This window comes from Acanthochromis polyacanthus, chromosome 11 (genome assembly GCF_021347895.1).
Source record: "Acanthochromis polyacanthus isolate Apoly-LR-REF ecotype Palm Island chromosome 11, KAUST_Apoly_ChrSc, whole genome shotgun sequence".
In the NCBI taxonomy this organism is placed as follows: Eukaryota; Metazoa; Chordata; class Actinopteri; family Pomacentridae; genus Acanthochromis; species Acanthochromis polyacanthus.
The window spans coordinates 8,162,658-8,183,720 of record NC_067123.1 but is presented as its reverse complement, the minus strand read 5'-3'; the positions used below and the strand labels follow the sequence as shown (position 1 = coordinate 8,183,720).

At 40.1% G+C, this 21,063-nt stretch overlaps 1 protein-coding gene across 2 annotated transcripts in view; it reads left to right on the top strand.

The window, feature by feature from the left end:
• The first annotated feature begins 3,036 nt into the window (after positions 1 to 3,036).
• erf (Ets2 repressor factor) overlaps positions 3,037 to 21,063 on the top strand; it is a 54,451-nt gene continuing 36,424 nt past the window's right edge. Inside the window, exon 1 of one of the 2 annotated variants that reach the window (XM_051956141.1) lies at positions 3,037 to 3,863. In XM_051956141.1, coding sequence (XP_051812101.1) covers positions 3,842 to 3,863 — 22 coding nt within the window. In that variant the 5' untranslated portion in view covers positions 3,037 to 3,841. The remainder of the gene's footprint in view (positions 3,864 to 21,063) is intronic. The other variant, XM_022197775.2, reaches the window with a different exon arrangement.

Here is a 21,063-nt window from a genome sequence, read left to right as displayed (position 1 = left end):
TTTTTTATTATATAAATTACATTAAATTGTCATTGTTGCATCTTATTAATTATATTTAGGCCGATTTTAGTTAATGACTGTGAAAATTAAGCACTTGTACACGCCATGGTGATGTTTTAGTGACAACACACACACACACACACAAATATCTCTTTTGTGGAACCACTTCTCTACATCCCATACAGATGTAGAACAAACCTCCATTCCGCCACACACAACACAGCAGTTCTGACTAAGCCGGCAGTGCTTACACTCATTTTGTAGTTCAAAAAATTCAAAATTTTCCTCTTATTGTTGTCATTGGAAGGTGAAAAGAAAGTGTCTTTGTTAGTTAAAGTGTGTATGACCTAGCTGGAGTTGCGTTAAAGGCTGTAAGATAAAAACTTTGAAGAGCTCTTTAAACAATCTGCTGAACAATGAAAGACAGATCCAGAACACAAGCTTTAGTAAATATTAAAAAAAACAGAACTTTAGCCAAAGTTTCAGGTTTGAATCGGTTGAAGGTCACATAAAAAGCATATAATACTAAATATGAGGCCTCGAATGTGTGCTTCTATGCCTGCTTTAGCAAGTTAGAAGAGTGAGCGGACAAAGAAAATGACTGCTTGAACTGTATTTAAAATGGATAATCCACAGAAGAAACACTAGCAGGATTCAAATCCTCTACAAAACCTGAATTGTTCAGTGTGTTACAACATTAAATACACAAACAATGACAGATTCATTTCAAACTAAGGTGCGTAAATTCAAATTATGCCTGTTTTCTGCTGGTCTTTAGTTATAACTAACTCAATAATTATCTAAATTGACTGATATCTGAAAATTATTAACTTTACAGCTCTATCACCCATCCTTAAAGTCTTCCCAGAGTGAGAAACGAAGCGTATGCCAATATTTTTACTACCACCTTATTATATACTGCAGTAGAAAAACATTTGTTCAGTGTTTTCTTTTTACTTTAGGTACACACTGATTCATGCAGTATACGCACAACTCGGATCAAGTTCTTAATCATAATATTACAGCTTAAACTTCTGAAGTGCAAAATGATGTCAGTTTTTCAAGCTTGTTTATACTTTTGTAAGATATTGTGACGTAAGAGCACAGACGATTGTGGGTCAAAAAGGCCAGAAAAGCTCGCAAACTGCAAAATACGACCAGATGTAGTAGAAAATCATGTTATTTTTGTATACTGGATTTGACAGATAATGTATTGGGACATGCAAAATCGCCAAATCTTTTGGCGGAATACTGTATAATATGTTAGTATAGATATTCAGACACACCCTGCAGTATTTTAGATGTAGCAAACCAAATATACCAGAATGTCCGAACACAACTGGTCAAATTTTGACTCAAAATCCAACGTTTGAGACACAATATGGTGAAAAGGTAATATGTTCCAGTTGCGCATGCAGCATAAGGCAGTACACACCTAATGTATAAATAATAATAGCTTTATTTATATATAACCATTTAAAAACGGATTACAAATTGCTTTACAGACAGGACAAAAACGAAAGACAAACACTGAACAACAGAAAGCCGGTCGGTCCAAACAGAAGAAGGAAAAGTGCAGAAGTGAAAGAGTTAAACACGGTAAACGATCCTCAGAATGGATCAATACAGCAACACCAGATAGAATAATAAAAGTACCAAAAATGCCATATCCAAGTAATAAAATAAAAACACTAGAAGGAAAATAGAGATTAAAACCATAAATACAAGGCTAGAAGTCATAATAATAATAATAATAATATAAAAATAAAATAAATAGATGAATAAATAAAGGACCAAAGAGAATAGCAGGAACAAATTAAAAACAATAAAAATAAAATAAAAAAATTACAACAACAGTCCAGACAGAGGAGAAAGACCACAAAAAAAGAGAAGTGGAATAGAAGAAAATAGAAGGTAAAACCATAAGGATAAGGTGAGAAGTAATAATAATCGTAATGAATCAATAAATAAAAGGTAAAAGAGAATATAAGAAACAAATAAAATAAAAAATAAAATAAAAATTTCGGAAGACAACTGAACAACAGAAAACCAAACAGAAGGAGAAAGTGGAAAATCAAGTTTAACATGGTTAAAAAATCCAAATGAATCAACACAGCAACAGCTGATAAATAATAAAAGAATCAAAAGTCCCATATAGGAGAAAAAAACAACAATGAAACAGTGGAACAGAAGATAATAAAGGATAAAAACACAAATACAAGGCTGCAAGTAACAATAATAATAATCATACTATAGTAATAGTAGTGGTAGCAGTAAATAAATAAATAAAACAGATAAAGGGCCAAAGAGAATAACATGGGCAAAAAAATAATTAAAAATATATCTAAAAAAATAAAAATATACATCCTAGATGTGCTGGAGGAAAGGGAAGAACATAAAACCAGGTGTTTTTAGTTTGGTAAAGTAATTTATGGCACAGTGACATAATTAACCACGCTTGACGTACATGTCAGCGGGGTTACTGCATTCGCTTCGGTATCTGGCTGGCTGGCTGGCTGGGTAAGTATGTATGTGTGTATGTCCGTTCAGATATCTCTGCAAGTGCTGAAGTCAGGATAATCAAACTTGGCACTGAAGATCGGTCTAGGGTCCCCTGCTCAGTTGTGGAGTTAGAGGTCTGGGTGTGGTTCTGCCATCTACTGAGGGCTGGTCCAGTTACTACTACTACTATGACTACTACTACTACTACTACTACTACTACTACTACTACTAATAATAATAATAATAATAATAATAATAATAAAGGTGGTAAATCAATGAACCAAATAAAACCAAACGAGTTGCAAAAACTAGCTGACAAAACAGAAAACGACTAAACCCCTTAACCAAACTTAGACTAGTTGCTTTTTTCAGGTAATCATTAAATTAAATCATATTGTAAATAAATAAAGAATAAAGGACAGACACAATTAAAAATAAAATAAATACATTTTCAAATAATAAATTAGATAGAAAATGTAGACGAAATTGCATAAAATCAAGACTATAAAAAAATTTAAAAATGAAAATGTGATGGCTTGTCTGCAGGAGGGAAAGTTAATCCTCCAAAAACATAGACGATCTTTGTGGAGCAGTGGGCGTTCAGTTTCTCCCTCCCTCCTCCCTCCCTCCGTGGGTCAGCGTGGGCGGCCCCGTGTGGCAGGAGGAGAGCGAAACACGACACCCCGACGGAGGAAGAGGGGGGCCGAGAGAACACGAAGTGACTGAGTGAGTGGAAAAAGAAAAAGTGCGAGCCGGAGACGGAGCGGGGACGGAGAGAGAGAGAAGAGCCCAGTTCGGTTCCTTTGTGCGGCGCCGCTGCTGTTGTTGTGACCGTCGGTGAGCCGCAGGGAGACGGACGACGATGAGGATGAAGACGTGGAGGAGGACTCGACCATGCGATATCGTTCCAACGCGCCGGACGGACGCTTAGACTCGCCGCATTCCGTCGCTCCAGCACCGACCAACAGCAGCGCGACTCCTCCAAACTTTGACCTGCGCCATTCAGACCCGGCCGCCTGGATTTCCCCCCTCAACAGGCTTCGGGGCAACTTTTTTCTTTACTCCCCCAGCAGACGCCCCGCAGTTGAGACACGGACGAAAAAGTTTTTGCCGCGATAGTTTTGTTGAAAAAACGAACTCCGTTGAAAGTTAGCGGCCGGTTTTGAACTCCTAAAACCGGGGCAGGCTGTTTGAAACAAGCCGCTGGTGAGAACAACACCGGAGGAAGGAGTGGGGTGTCGCTAGCTCACTCGGCGGCTACAAGCTAGCTAACTACCGTCTAAAGTTACGAGTCGACGGGAAAAGTGACCGAAGCGGAGCACCGAAGACGGCCACGAAGATGAAAACCCCGGCAGACACGGGTGAGTACACGGACGCAGTTGTTTTTTTGTTTAGTTTTTTGCGGTTCCTCGCATGAAAACAACAGGGACTAGCTTCGGCGGCTAGCTGGTTAGCACGCTAACAAACTCCAGGGGAAAGTGTGACAAAATTATGGCGCTTAGAGTAGGATCCGTCCGAGGCTCCTGTTATTGTTTCAACAGCCCCAGAAACTCGGTCCTGCTCTCGGTCGTGTTGTTTCACATCGACGGCACACACTTGGGCTGCAGATGTTGTTTTAAAACTTTATTTCCACTATGTTTGGCTGCAAACCGAAGCTGCTTGTGGAGTTGCAGTGAGGTAGCCTAATTTCCCGGAGCTGTGGTGAGGAGTCAGGGTCAGGGCCAAGGTGTAGACCAACACCTCTGACGTTCTGTTGGAGCCCCACAATGCAAAATAGTTTAAAATTAATGAATAAATACGAGCTTAAGCTCATTTTGACACTTTCTGCAAAACTTGGTGTGTGATTTTAAGTGCCACAACTTCGATTTTAGTGCATTTGTAGCCTCTTAACTAAGAAAAAATCGTCAAAGAGGTGAAAAAAGTGATTTTAATGACATTGTTTTGCAGTAAATACACCACAGAAGGGTCCTCTAAGTAGTGATGGGAAAACGCAGTACAGAGGGCTAAAGAGGGGTTGGTGTGAAAAATCAAGGATCTAGGCCAGTGTAAATCCAGTTAAACATGTAGCTTATCCAGCTTTTGACAGACTTACATTCATAAAGAAGTGGCACAAAGCAAACCACAAACTTAGAGATGGAGTTTTTCATGTTTTATAACTGACGCCAACCCACATCTCCACTTATCACTACATTAAAGCCTAAAGAGAAAGGTAGGAAGTCACTGCACGACAAGGGGCTGAGCTGGTTTCAAGAATTGTCTATCTGTTCTTTCTTTCTTTCTTCACTGAAACAGATTAATTTACACCTTTTTGGCCCTGTGGTTAGCCGAGATAGTTTAACTCGCTCTGGTTAACATCCTGCCTGTGATTCTGAGCACAAATCTTGGAGTGAGTGCTTTTTAGTGCCACTGTCTTCATCTGTGAACAGAGAAAAAGCAGATAAAGAGGGTAAAAGTAAGTTTAATTTTCATTATGTTGCAGGACAAACCCCATAGAAGGAAACTCTAATAGAAAAATTAGGAAAATATGACATGAATTATGTTTGAAGCTAGTAAAGTGAGCCTGGTGTGTATCATTAAGTATCTAGACCAGTGTAAATCGATTTTAGTGTGCAGTTTATCCAGCCTTTGTGTCACTTCCTTATAAATGCATGTCTGTCAGAGAAAACCACAAACTTGGTGTTAGACGTTTTGATTATTTTAAGCTAACACCTACCCACATTTCCACTTATCACTATATAAAAGCCAAGATAGTCACTACATGATTAGATTGGAAATAGCTGAGGTGGTGGTTAGCTGAGATAGTTTAACTCTCCTGGTTAGCATCCTGCTTGACATTGTGAGCATAAATCAGCAAAAGAAAAGTATAAATTCAATTACACACTCCATTAATACCACATGCAGCAACTGGTGAGCAGACCACAGGCTTAGAGTTGGATGTTTTGATTATTTTAAGCCAAGGCCAACCCACACTCATGAAAGCCTAAAGAGAAAGGTAGGAAGTCGCTTCATGATTGGATTAGGAACTTACGTGTCATTGCAACCAAGGATGAGTGATATGCAAAAGAAAACCATAAAGGAAATGCAATATGAGTCACAATTTTAATGTGAATAGGGTTTCTTTTCATTTGTTTTCCACAGAAAAATCTGATAATGTGATATTTGCTGGCGTCTCTACCACCCAGGCATGTTCCTATACGTCGACAAATTATAATTTATAGGTTGTGTCATCTCTGTAGCCCCACGATGGCTCAGTTTTATAGTATATAGTAACACTTTTTTACTTTTATCTAGTAATTGAATCTCCCGCAGTTTGAATATTGGACCTGTTGATCATATTTTGATTAACTGCTCAGCCTTAACTATGATGGTGGACAGGTAAATTAACATGTTGCTTGAGATTTTAAGAATAAATCAGCATAGATGCATGTTTTCATTTCTTAATTTCCAAAGTTTAATCTGTTATTTGCTTCCTACAGGACAGTCTGTAAGTAAACCTGCATGGATTGGAGCCAAATGAATCCAGTGTTGTTAATAGTTTTACTCGGAATTTAAACAGTTTACTTCAGAAGTCTCGGGCCCTGCTATTTCAAATTCCACCCATTTTTCTGGGACATTTTTGGTTTCATTGAAATGATTATGATTTTCCACACTTAGGTTATGATTTCTCCTCCATTGTGCATTTAGGTGCTCTTAAACTCAGTTTAGTCAGAAGTGCTTTGCGGTAATCTTGGCCAGGCAGAACTCCAGAACCCATAATAGATGTTTAAGAGGGGAATGCCTCACCACAACACAACATCATAATTAGAAATACGACTTTTCGATCCTTTTGATGACTGAGATAACTTTTTATATCACAAGACAGTCACAACCTAAACAAAAGCATCATTTTTCACAGTGGGTTCTCTTTTCTGAAGGTATATTTGAGTGTAAATACAGTGTCTTATAGGAAGGAAGGAAATACAGTTACTTTAAATGACCCATGAAACATTTTTTTGATTTTGACTGCTGCAAAAAAGTAGCTGAACAAACTGTAAGCTATTCAGCATCCATGATTTACACCCAGAAAACTAACTAGACAGTTTTTCTTTGGTCATAAACCCCCAAATAAAAGTCTGCAAGTGGAAAAATTAAGTTTCATGAGATTGTGAAGATGTCATTTTTAGAGCACACAGGAGACCCATTTCAAACTTTTGAACAATGTATTCTCTGTCAATGACTTCCAAAGTTATGTTGCACTTACGTTGAGTTTTAAAAGTTGACCGCCTTGTTTTCACCATGTGCCGTGCAGCAGAGGACGGCTGCCTTTGTACATGTAAATTATTTTCTGGTTTGGTTGTGTCGATAAACTTAGAGCCAGCTTAAAGGACTGTTGTTAGTGTGGTGGCTCAACTTTTAAGTAAAAGCCAACTTGGTTTGTAAGTTGTCAGTGGTTCCTGTTTCTTAGCATTTGTAGTATGATTCATACCAACTTCCTTGAGTTTCTAGGGATTGAAGTAAGGTTTGAGTCATAACTGTAAATGAAGCTGTATAGCTTTAGCAGTGACATGAAATGGGTGATTTGAGTTTGTCAACAAAAGGTTTTTGTAAGGAGGCCCATGCTAATATTAAAGGACCCACTTGGGAGCCATGATCGTATACATCTATATATACATATATGTGTCAAGCTCCACTCTCTTCCTATCAGGAAGTCTGAAGTCTGGCCCCACCAGCACCAGTTCCAATTTTCCGCTTGTGTTACTCCTTATATCAACAATGCGCCACATGTGAGACGTCACAGCTGTGGACAGTCAGGACCAGCAGGCTTTGTTGCTCCCTGTATATATATGTGTGTGTGTGTGTGTGTGTGTGTGTGTGTGTGTGTGTGTGTGTGTGTGTGTGTGTGTGTGTGTGTGTGTGTGTGTGTGTGTGTGTGTGTGTGTGTGTGTGTGTGTGTGTGTGTGTTCTTGTACTTGCTACATGGTGAGTACCATTTTCTGCATTTAACTATCAAAGTGAGGACATTTTTACAAAGTGAGGACATTTTGGCCGGTCCTCACTTTGAAACACCCATGTTTGAGGGTGAAGACTTGTTTTTAGAGAATAGGTATGAATTGAGGTTTGGTTGGGGTTAGGGTAAGGATTAGGGTTAGGCAATCAGTTGTGATGGTTAAGGTTAGGGTAAGGCTCTAGGAAATGCATTACCCCTATGGATGTCCTCACTAAGATAGAAGTACAAACATGTGTGTGTGTGTGTGTGTGTGTGTGTGTGTGTGTGTGTGTGTGTGTGTGTGTGTGTGTGTGTGTGTGTGTGAGCATGTGTGGAGTGAAAGGAGCCATACATGAGCAATTAGCTGGTGTTAAGTCTGGTAAGGGCATGGAGCCCTGCTGTTTATGACGGCGAGTGTATTTGTGTTTGTGAGCGTAAATGTGTGTGTGTGCGCGCATGCGTGTGTGTGCCCATATGTCTGTCACTGTGCGGCTCTACCTGACGTTGATGTGGTCACAACAAAGTGAGTGTTTGACTTTTACCAGTGAGACCAAATTGCCCTTGAGGAAGACCATTTGGTTGTGGGCCGGTGACTCAGCCCGTTGTAATTACAGGAAGAGCAGCTAGACGTCTTTATGCAGATTCAAACAGCTCTAATAACACTGGTTAGACCAAAGCTAATGAGCCACAGGCTCATTTTGTTAAAGAATGATGCCGTTAGTTTCCTTTGGGAAGGACTCTGTTGTGTTACTGTCTCACCATTATACTGAATTATGCTGTTGGCACCAGCAGAGACAGCACAATTACACTACAAGTTGAGGCCAAGTTGTTTGTCTCAGGGAAAGTTTGAGAAGAGGTGCTGGCGACTGACGTACAGCGACGTGGCTGTGCAGCCTGAGTTTCAGGACACCCTGTCCCTGTGGGATTCAGTGGAGATGCTGTAGGGTCATGTGCTGCAGGTTAGCTACAGTGTGGAGAAAGAATGGATTACTGGCTATTATATGTGCTTTGTTACCTGTGCTTTGTGCTGATTGGTCGCTGTGCCTTGTAATGTGTGACTCAGATGCATAATACAAAGGTGTAATGTTAGTTTCATTTAGGGGCAAGTGTAAGCGTATATATAAATGTTCAAAATAGGACTAACTGAAATCAGATAATGAGTGTCATGTTTGGCAGCATCAGTCAGATCAGGGTTATAAACAGATCTCAGATCTCTACATTAGATAATAAATCATAACAGGATCCTTTTGAAATGCCATAGCTCTCCAAAAATCCCCTAAATGCTTGTGTTCCTCACAGGATGTACCTTTTCCCTGGTTTTCCTCCCATTATATGCTTACTGTGAGTGATCAGGTCGACTCAAAGGTTGACCTGATCACATTCCTGATTACCACTGAGCCAAGCCCGAGCAAGCAGACCCTGGAAAAACTACAGCAGAGTGACGTCAGCATTTCTCTGGTGTGCTGTGAAGTGGCGGCCCAGGTCAGCGCTGCTGTGATCATCTCTCGATGTTACAGCCGGCCTCTTTTCCTGGAAGTGTGTATGCACAGTGGCTTTGGTGACCCATACAAAGCTTAGAGAATAGACAACAGGCTTCTCGAGCCGGGACATGCTGGCCAAACAAACACAGAGGCCTCGTGCACAGGAAAGCCTGATAGTCAGGGAGATGAGTGGTGAGAGACACTAATGCCTGTGGCTTTATTTAGGTTGTAAAATGTTTAAAAAGATTCATTTTATAATTCCGATTTTCTGATTATGGATTGCTAAAAAAATTCACATATGAAGGTGAGTGCTAAGTGACATGTTTTTAGAGGCACTGAAAAGACACCTATAGATTCTGTTATTTATGGAAGTTTTCCTGTAATTTTTGATTTCACCATGTTTTCTCTATCGTATTGATGTCTGCTAAGCAAAACTATTTAGACAATAGGAAACAGTTGTCCAACATCTTAAATCCATTTGTCATTGAGCTGCAAAGCTTATAGATTTTACACATTTTACGTGACATTTTTACAAGTATCTCAGCAAGCGCACTTGAAGGTTTTAAATTCTTTACCTAAGGGCACTATCAGGATTTTCCCTGCCTCACAGTAGGCCGTTATAAGCGTGATACAGGAAAGGCTTCGACTCTGTGCTACCTTATTTGACAGAAATTCATGCATTTTCTTCTTATCTCTGGTCATCTATGGGGACAGAATGCCATTTTGCTTAATTACAAGAAACCACTATTAAAACAGAGTTAAAAAAAAAAAATCAGTTATTGTCATTTTGGTGCGAGTGAGTTTCCTTTGGTGTTAACTGCTAATTCTGTGAAAGGCAACAAAAATTCCTCTGGGGCAGAAAAAACCCCTGACTTTGGTTGTTGTTGTGTAGCGGCTCTGATGTTAAAAGCATAATTCATCCTCTTGTATTGTGAAACCATTAGGATTTATCAATTTGTAATGTTGCACTACAGTAGTAACTTTTGATAAACTGTGGTAATTACCATTTTTTGTACACACTTCACTGCTTCTACTGCAATTAGTGATCTCCCACTGTTCCCAGGTGATTTTTTAACAGCACCCATAGACTGCGCTTGAACTTGTAAAATGCAGCTGTGGGCAGCACATGCAGGTGGAAAAGCAATAACAATAAAGAAAAACTTTTTCTGGTAGAGATTAAATGAGTGTTGCAGCTGCTACTCTAATTGGAAAGCATCTTGGGTCTGGACTGTATTATGGTCTGTTGAGGCTACTGATGGAGGATATATTGTTGTCTCTGTCTTCAGTGATGGATTTCTCTGTGCATGATTGTTGTACATCTGTATGAAGTGTTCCGTTTAAATAGAAGCCTCTGTTCTGATTTAAAAGCCGACACCAAAACCTGACGTTTATGTCGATATTTAATAAAACAAAATCATTTTTTTATTGTCAGAAGCTGTGGTTGCACTACAAATTTCTTGAAGTGATGCCACAGTGTCTCCATGTGACCAGTTATTCACAGGGAACAATAAAAATACACTCACAAAAAAAGAGCACTGTACCAGTTGTTGTATTTTCTCCTGACAGTTTTAAGCTTCATACATTAGATGAAATAGTAGTTTTTCCTCCAGCAGAAGTGAGGTAAAATCTGGTGTAGTAACACTTAGGTGTACCTCAGGCTGCGCAGTTATATAAATCATAATTTTGGCTTCCCACAATTAGAATAACGTGATTTTGACTGCAGTATTGACATTGAAAAGGCATGCTCTGCTCATAAAAAACTCAAAGAGTACAGCCCCGGTAGATATAATGACTTGCTTTACATTTTAGTAAATCTGACATTTAGTTCACTCTTTTTAAACAAATTTTTGGTCACACACCTGTCTGAGTGGAGACGAGAAGCTTTTCTGTGCACATCCACCAAGTTGACATCTACCTAAAGCTGAGCTCCTTGCCAGCTTTTGCAGTGTTTTGGGAAAATTGCTAAATGGCAGTGTCTGTTTATAATCAGGTTTCAGCAAGTGAAGCATTTCAGATGTGATTTGATTTATATTTTGCCCCTGGGAAATGCACTAAAAGCAGTTGAGGGAGAACCCTATTTTTGATGCACAGATTTGTGCGTTAACAGGAATGTAGCCCAACATGGACTGGAAATCTGTACCCTGTTTATTTAAATGTAAAAGTGCAATAAAAATATTTGGTGCCTGAAGTCAGTGAATGAGTTTCCCCTGTAGGGTGGTTGGGATTAGCTTCAGAGATCGGATGAGGAGCTCGGACATCCGGAGAGAAGAGTTGCCCCTTCGCATAAAACAGAGCCAACTGAGGTGATTCCAGTGGTTAAAATACCTCCAAGGCGCCTTCCTTTGGTGGTTTATTGTGGGCTCAGCTGGGAGAAGACCCCGGGGTAGACCCAGAGCGCTCTGGAGGTATTACATATCTCATCTGGCCTGGGAACGCCTCGGGATCTCCCAGACGGAAGTAGAAAGTGTTGTTTGGGTGAATGACCTCAGTCTGCTAAGATCTGATTGTGGATAAGTTGATCTCAGTGTAGATAATAATGATTATAATCGTGATTGTCAGTTTGGTTTCATTTGTGCTGCCCTTCATTGTACTTTAATAATAATTTTACTACTCTCAGGAAGCAGAAATGCAAGGCCCAGCTGTGACAAATTGCAGGCTTCGTCGTTATCTGTGCACACTGTCATTTCTGAGATAGAGACTCAATCACTTTGTCTTCCAAAGAATGCACTCATCATCTCAAATGTGATTGTCAGTCGGCCTACTGGCTCTGTATCTATGAGTATTTATGACTGAGTGAATCCGTGTTGGCTCTGTGACAGTTGACCCCCAGCAGGGCAGATGATTGCTCAGAGCAGGTCAAGTGGAACCAGCGACTTGCTTCACTGAGCAGATAAGGAAGAGTTCTGCAGCAGGACATGTATCTGTGTAACACCTGACAGGATACTGGGTTTCCGGCTGAAGTGTTGTTCTTACACACACTTATGAATCTGTTTTGCGTAAAGTTGCCCTCTGATGAGATTTTATCAGTGTTTACCGCTAGAGGCTTTACCAAAATGCAAATATATTTTGTATATTTGTTGCGCTGAGTCACAGTATTTATCATCGTAATCCTCCTGAGTGGAGCCACCTTGATGAATCCAAAAAATGCAGACAGTTTTTGCTCACCCTTGGAGCTCTTTGTGGAGGTTTTTGAATCAAACCAAGGCTGAGAGAGACAGAAGCAGCAGAGGTAAGTTTGTGTTTTGTCTGTGGCTGTTTTGGCTGGAGTCATCCTCTCTGAAAGAGGTGTGGAGAGTTGTTCTGTGTTATGGCTATCGTCTGTGGTTCGTGGAGACTGAGAGGAGAGGGTGGGGGGGTTCCCTGGTTGGTTCAGTGTTCTTTATAGCCAGAGGGATTGAGGTAGGCGTCCACCGACATCTGAGTCTGCCTTTTACACGCTGCAGAAAGGATAAGGGGACAGACTAGGTGTGGTCCCCTATGGCTCAGTGTAATGCTGCCCACACAGCCAGTACCAGTGGTAAAGAAGTTACAACCATGTTGCTGTTGGAGCACAAAATATCCACCAAGTGCCATCTGTTTTTAGGAGGTCTGTTTTAACAAAGAAGAGCGGTTATAGGTGCCCTGCCAGGTTATGTTCAAATAATTAGGGTGACTTACAGTGGGTGGCAACATCTACTATTTTTCAATAAAATGGGAGCGTTGAAATGTGCTAAAATCCAACTGTGGCATTTGTTGGCAAAGCGTTGCAACACCGGTGGAAAGTCTTCAGTAGGGAAAAAAAGCGATGCAAAATAAATGGGATACATTTTTTTCAAAGGAGACCACCTCAAGAGCCGCTGAGGGGAAACTCTGCCAACAGGTCGCAGTGAGAAAAGAGCACAGTTTGGTTTTGTGGTTGTTTTGACTGGGTTGATGCAGCCCAGACTTTTCCTGAACCTACCCTTGTTGGCGTTGCACCTGCAGTTTTAGCCCACACTGCTTGATTGAATGTGTGAACTGTCCAGCTAATTTCTTATTCATATTTTCTCAAATATACACCCTGGTGATTTTCTAAATACTAATTTCTACAAACCCATTGGTTGACTGTGTTGAGCTGTGAATGGAACGGAAACTGTTGGAATAAACATTTTTAAATCTTGCCAGAAATTCTGTTAAGTTGTATGAGAGTCTGTCAGTTCTTTGTGGTGCTTTGCTGAGGTTATAAGTAAGAACTCTTTAGTTTTATTGGATGGAGAAGACCTTGATTCGTTGCTTTCATCTCATCGGTTTGGCATAATCCTAAATTAACTGTGAAGTTGTCTAGTGCAGACAGGGACATTTTTTGTTCACACTGCTTTACTTTGGTGGCCTGTTGCTTCCTTTTCTACACATTCACAGGTTTTATGTCAACCCCTGATTCTCTAAATGCCACTGAAACAATGAGTCTAGTTTCTGTGATGCTGTGTGCTCTTTTTAGTTTTCTTGTAGCTTAAGTTTGAACACCTTGAATGAAAAATATACATCAATAAGCCACTACATTAAAACCACTAATAGGCGAAAAGCAATCTTATTTTAACACGTGTCATCTATCTAACCATTCTTCTAGACCAAGCAGACGCACACTTCTAAAAATGCCCAGTAATGACTCAAGAAACATGACAAAGAGCCAAATATATTGACTTCGGCTCCAAACTCAACAAACCCCAACTTGTTTGAGCATAGATAGGACCCACCAAGACTCAAAATATATGCTTCCATTGTCCCCCGAACCCCTAAAGGTCTGGTGTCCATGTCTGTTAGGCCAAAGAAGTGGTACCTACATAATATCAGACAGACAGTCTTAATGTTGTATTAGAATGGCATAAAGGTAATATCTGGGCTGAAAAGAGGTTTTTGCTGGCAGCTGTGACCTACAGAGTCAAGAAAACCTGTCGTGGTCTGTGCAGGAGAAAGAAATCAGCACCGTCTTCCTTCTCTTTGGTGTTTGCTGTCGTTATCGGTCTGTTGGGAGCTCTGTGGCTTTTTCTCTCGCTTGCAACTGCCGCAACTTGTCCTGAGAGTCTGTGTGTGTTGTGTTTAAGTTTGATGTGACTCCGTGTGTGAGGTTGTCTCACACCTAAAATAGTATATAATGTTTTTAACAGAAGGCTCATTGCTTGAAAACATTTTTTTTCCACACCTCAAACCACACAAACCCGTACGTTGGACATACACTCTCGTCTAGACACCTTCAACCACGATCAAAACCTTTTGTCCCAATGACAAATACGTAGCCTTGCACATTTACTCCAGTTCAAATTCAAATCCACACATACAGTGCACAGCAAAAAGCTTTCTTCTGTGCAGATGAAAACAAGAAGCAATTGATTCACAGCAAAAGATGTAAGAAAACCGATTTAGGATACTGAAAGGGTTTTCAGGTATAATCTCTTTAACTAGAAAGCCACATGAAAGTGTTGAAGTTGCATTTTGCTGTGTGATTTTAATGACCAAGGCTGTTGAAAAATATACATATTTAACCAGTTTTTAATGAAAGCCACCAGAAAAAAAGGGATTTGTTTTGAATTTAACCACGTTAACCTATTCAAGGTAATATTTTATTTTAATTTCATCAATGTTGTGATTCAGGGTAGGAGTACTGCAAATGAACTTTGCATTTCCGTCATGTGTTTTCATTGCATTTTGCTTCTAAAGTGAAACTCCTGAACATGCTGTCAAAAAAGGCCCTTATTGCTATCGATGAAGTGTCTATCTCTGTTAGATATCGCTGCTGTTTGATCGGCCTGGCCTGAGTTGACTTTATGTTCTCCTATCAGCACATTTAGCACACTGTGAATAGCTTAAACACTCCTTTCTACTACAAGTGTAAACATATGAAAACAGATGGGAGTTCCTGCAAGATAAATGATAAATAGTCAAATGATTAAGAACCTATTCCTGGCCTCTTTTCAAATCAGTTAACAACAGTTACATTCATTTTAGCTGCTGAAACAGTAAAGTGGAATGCAGGGTTGGGCTTGTCTCGTTGGCTGCTTCAAAGGTAAACCATAAATTATATTAGAGATAAGAATGGCCCCATTTGATCAGGCCAGCGCCATCGATGAGCCGTAAAGCTGTTGCTTCTCCTTGTCTGCCCTTTCTTTATCACCCACAGCACACAATTTTAGCTAATGTTCTTCATTAGAACGTCAACTCCAAGCTTAATTTTTAAAGATCTTGGCAGTCTAAAAAGTCTGCTTAGATGACATGATGAACGAGGTAATTGAAAGAAATGATGCAAACAAGGAAGAATGCTGAGTCATTAACCATTGAATAATAATATCACTTTACATGTTGCATTTATTAGGCTGAGAGAGCTTCATTTGTTAACTCATGTGACCCACTTTGTGTCCCAGTAGGTTTTTTGAAACCGCCAGACAGTGATGGACGAGCTGCGTCTCTTGTTTTATTGAAACGTGAAAGTCAGTCAGTCGCTCAGACACTTAGTCACTCATCTCAGCCCCTCGCAGCATGCACACTTTATTAGGGGTCCCGGACCCCCCACATGCCACGAAAATGGGAGATATCTGTCTTGCATTAACACACATGCACTCAGACACACTCTTTTAATTTTCTCGCTGCAGCTCGCGATCGTGGCATGCTCATTTGGGCTGCCATCTCCCTGCGGTGACGCCGTCGTGCCTCCGTCTTTAATGTTTTTACACAGGGAGCGAGCCACTCTGTCTAGAGACGGGAAGATCCAACTTCAATGCAACAGAGGAATTAAGACTGCGGTGACTGTTGCCATTGAGGAAAGGCTGAGTAACGAACCCAGACGTCACACATCCAGAAAGTCCCGTTCTGGCTGTTTTCAAGAATTCTTTAAGAATTTCGCGGACGCACTCATCCAGGGGGAATTACTGTCACTGTGATTGTATTATAACCCACAAGTGGTGGATAAACAATATGCGCCATTGCTAAAGAGTGGCAGGTTGTAACCACAGAGTTCTGGGAGTAATAATAACAAATCTTCATGTTCGAGTTGAGAAGAAAATGTAGAACAAGTTTCTATTCACTGAAAACTTTCTGTATTAGGAGGCAGAGTTTACAGATGTGTTTGGGATTCTGTACGGTGTCCTTGATGGCTGCTGTTCAGTAGCAGTTTGAGGCGAATTAATTGTATTTTCTCAGTTCGAGCCTCCAAACTGTTCTAATCAACAACAATAGTCACACAGAGTGAGTGAAAAGGTGATCAGGCAGGAATTAACAGGATTTGAAATGATTAATAGTCCTTTCACTGAGACCCAGGGCCCAAGGAAAATTACCAGCACGAAAATGAGAAGAACTGATGGAAGCATCAAATGGTTCAGAAATAAGAGGGAAATTGTAGATTACTGTCAAACTGGGCAACATTGACTCATTGTCTTCACTGTTCACAGACCGATTATACTTACTGTCTTGTGTAGTCAACTGCTGCTTTATTATAACAGCAAACAGAAGGAAGATAGATAGATACTTTATTAATTTAAGGGAAATTCAAAAAGAAGCATCCAATGTTTTTAAAATGTATTTTTGAGTACCCAAAACAAGATGCTCCGTTGCAAATATATCATTTGCCAAGTGTTACTGTCAATTGAAAACTAAATATACATGACTCCATTGCTTTGCTTTGTCTGAAGTAGTGGAACACCTCTGATCCAGACTGAGTGCTTTTCAGCGTTTGAAAATATTTTCCAGTATTCAATTGGATATAAAGAACTAAAGTCATCCACTTATCATAGCAGACAATGCTCTCTCCAAACCCAGCTGTATTCTAATAATAACTTAAAGCTATTCTTACTAGATACGCTCCTTACATGCTCATTAATAACCTCTGTAAAGAGTTGGCTCTCTGGATTTGACATCTTTGTGTTAAGAACATACATAGACCGTCTCATCAGCGTTAAGTTGAACAAATCACTTGATGTTCAGCTCTGTGCATAGCATGATCTCTGGATTGATTTTATTCAAGAATTTGGTCATTTGGTTGTCTTCTCTGCAGGGAAAAGTCCTTCCTCCTCATAATGTTTTGCCTCAGAGTGAGCATGAAGAAGAGGGGGTACTCACTCATAGTCCTGAGGAGTGACTCTACATGGATATGGGCATTTACCCATTCTAAGGAGTAAAAACTTTTGAAAATCAGAATGTGATTGACAGTAGTCGGCTTTCTACTGCTGGTTATCGGACATTTTAACCTTTTTAGTTCCTGTATGGTTTAGAATTTGACAATGTTGGTTGCAGCGTTAACTCAGAGTGCAACAAAACAACAAGAAATGATACTTACTGAATGTAATTCCAATTCAAGCAGTGTTGAAGAGGACTATTCAAGTCACTGATATTTTATATAGCACATTTAAAGCAACAGCCATTGTACCAAAGTGTTTTTCAGTGGGAAAACAAGGTTGCGATTACAAATTAATTGAGCAGTCCATATATTACTAAGTTTTTCATGACTACTTAGACGTACGCACTCTGGAGTAGATAGTTCTTTCTCCCTAAAAAACTGACTATGGGGTTCTGCAAGAGCAATTGTTGCGTTTAGAACGTGCACAAAAGTTCAGGCCAATCTGCAAATTCCTGCATTGGAAAACAACCACCAGCATTAGACTTTCACACAATGACAGGTAGATTTTCACTATATATATATATATATATATATATATATATATATATATAAAAAAGAGCATTGGATTTGAATTTCCGTTCACATGGGCTTGGTATTGGCAGGTATCCACTTGTGACATCTGAATTTGTTGTTGAAAGTTAGCCTGCTGTATCCCCAGTTTGTGTTTTATTTGCCTAATGTCGTCCTTCTGTTTCTCCATATTGGATTTCAGCCACAGCTAATCAGACATTCCTGGAAAAATCTTTTCCTCCTTCGTCGCTCCTAAAGTGCTCTTCAAGTTCCTCACCTATTTCCTGGTTAGATATTTTCTCTAATTCAGATTTGGGGCTTAAGGATAGAAAATCTGATATCTGAGTTTGTCATATCGTAGATAGTCGATTTCAGACAACTGAGAATGAAGTGAAACTTTACCCAGAAGAAACGCAGTTGAGTACGCATGTAGATACTTGGAATCCAGGTGTTAATCAATTACTGAATATGCACGTTGTTGTCTGATGTATTTGCTCTTACGGGTAATTAAAAGTCACGATGTAATTTATCTTCTGACTTTGACTTCAGGGGAGTTAAGATACAATAATTTGTCAAATGGAAATGCAGAGGGGAATGATTTCTTGTCATATCTCAGTCGCATCTGTGAACTGTACTTCAGGCATTGTTGTAATCAACTGTGGAGCCTCTTTGTCTGTGTGGAAAGATGCTGAAAGGAAAATGGCATTATGAGAAAGAAGGGGGTTGGGGCGGCGAAAGGAGGAGCAGAGATTTGATTGGCAGCGACTTTGAGAATGAGTCACTCATCCAGCTCCCTGGATTTGGAGCTGCAGACCTATTCTGGGCTGCGGTGACACGTGTATTTGTGTGGTTATGTGCATGTATGCTTGCACACCAGTGTTCACATGGCTCAATCCAATAGCTGAAGTCACCAAATTTGCGTTTTTGGCCTATTCACCATGTGTGTGTGTTGGAGGAAAATGAAAGTAGTCTGGCGACCAAACCACAACACAGAAGCCAGATTTAAACACATTTATCTTCTCTCTCCTGCTCTGAAGTCCCCCAATAACACCACCACTCAGCAATTTACTTCAGCTCCTCAGTGGTCTTTTTTTTTTTTTTTTTAACTGCACTTATAAGTTGTAAGCTGCTAGTTTTCGTTAAAAGTAAGGACCACAGTTAAGTAACCAGTAAAACTGGCCATTAGTTGACATGCATTGTCAGTACAGCACAGCTTATCTGGTTGTGTCTTTTGACCTTTTCGTAAACACAAGAGGTAATCATAAAGTCCAGAGATCATACCTATTAAAAAAAAATCAATAACTGTACATGATTTAAATTTGGCCTCAATCTCCGTCAAAGTAGTCTCTTTTGCAATGCTTGTGATTTTCCCTGGAAGTTCAATGATGTCAGCATCTCAAATATCATCTGCAATGAGCACTGAAGTTTCCAAACAGCAATCTTTAACTTGAATTTCATTTTGGGGAAGAGGAGGAAGTCATTAATTGGCATGCATCATCAGTACAGCACACCTTATCTGGTTATGTCATTTGATCCTCTCATAAACACAAGAGATGATCATAAAGTTCAATAATCATGCTTATAAATAAATCAACTGTACCTAAATTTATATTTGGCAGCGGTCTCTGTCAAAGTAGTCTCTTGCAATGCTTGTAATGTTTCCTGGAAGTTCAGTTATGTCAGCATCTCGAATGCCATCAGCGACGAGCGCTGAAGTTTCCAAACGGCAATCTTTAAATTTAATTTCATTTTGGGGATGAGGAGGAAATCACTGGGAGCCAACTGTAGTGAGTTGGGTGGGTGGAGAGCGATTGTTGTGTTGCTAAAACCTGCACATAATCACCGGACATGTAGTGCAGCTTGAGCTACCACATGCCATCACACTAGAGTTCAGGTTGTTGTTCAGGTTGTTTACACCGAATATTCTCCCTCAGACATTACAGTAGAGCGCTGCCTTGACTGTCCGACCCTAGGGGATGAATCTCAGCTGCACAACTATGTGAATGTTGAAGAAAAAATAAGCATCCTCTCGAGGTGCTCCTGACCTGATGCTTCTGGATATTATGGCTCTTTGAAAACTGCTGTTTCTTCTCCTAGTGGTAGCTGCAGACTCACCTCTGGTCCTCAGTGATGAACGACCGCATGAAGTTAATTTCATCAGAATATATTTTCTTCTCAGCTCCAGTTTGCAGTTCGTGCAGAAAATCGCTGTTGTTACTGCTCACATGACGATAATGCGCTCTGTGCATGCACAACACCATCAGAATCAGAACTTTTTGATTATCCCTTGTACTTCAGGGAGAGGTTTTATCTGTTTTTTTTAGTGAGAACCAGTTCACTTTGTCTCAAGGTTTCCTTTTTCCTCCATCTGTTGCCTTCTTCCAAACAAAGGCTTTAACATCTTGTTAGACGACACTTGAGGAGGCACAGTGCTTCGTCTTGCGGTGATTTGCAACAAAGCCCTCCAATTAAAGGGTGGTTTTCTTGTTCATTCTACCAGCTGACTGCCCAGTTTGATGTTATTAACTGTGGAGTTCGTTGGACTTTACATTGGTTGATTTCACTCTGCAGGGTGTCAGCCGGCCTTGTTTCCTGACAGACAGCGTATCATAAACATGCACAGTTGTTTTTGTGTGTAAACCATCATATCTGTTCTGTATTGGACATTCATACACAGAGACATTAGTCATTTACATCTTTCTCTCATCTTTCTTTCTTTCTTTTTCTTAGTCACACAAACACACATTTCTCTCCAAATTCCACAATGACTAGGAAGTAAGCTGGAGATCTCCATTGAGGTAGTCAGGAGCTCATTACAGCTGAATGTTTTACAGGATTGTCATTTTCTGGAAGGAAAGCATGCTCAGACGAGTTTCAGAGCACATGTACACGCATGTATGTGTTCTTCCTCTCAGAGAAAATAGGCCTGAAGCTGATAAGTCTCCAACCTTGGCTCAGGCGCTGCAGATTTGGAGATAGAAGTTTGAGCTCTGAGATCATCGCTCATGCGATTGTTGAGGATTTTGTTTCTCATTAAGACAACAGTAGGATAATGTAGCTTTCCTGTGAAGATTGCCTGCTTTGCTACGTTTAATCTGCTCAGCCTTTTTGTCTTCCCACTGGGGCTGCCAGTACTTAATTATAAGTCTTAATTAGATTGAAAGGTGAAAAAGATATTGGTAAGTGACCACAGTAACATGATTTGGATATCTTTAAATCAGCTGTCTAACCATGAGGGGCCTGCTGAATGCAAAGAGAGCTGCTCTTCATATTGGAGTATAATAACTGGCTCTTGAATGCACATTCACAGACACCAACCCAGTTTAATCACAGCCTTGGCTGCCTTCAAGGTGCTTTGGACTCCAGGACGCGACAGGTTTCTGTCTGGCCGGGCTCGGGCATTCGCCGTGTCACAAATTAAACTGGCTTAGCTGTCTCAGTTGTAGCAGAGATGATTTATACACTTAAAGGCTTTACTTTAC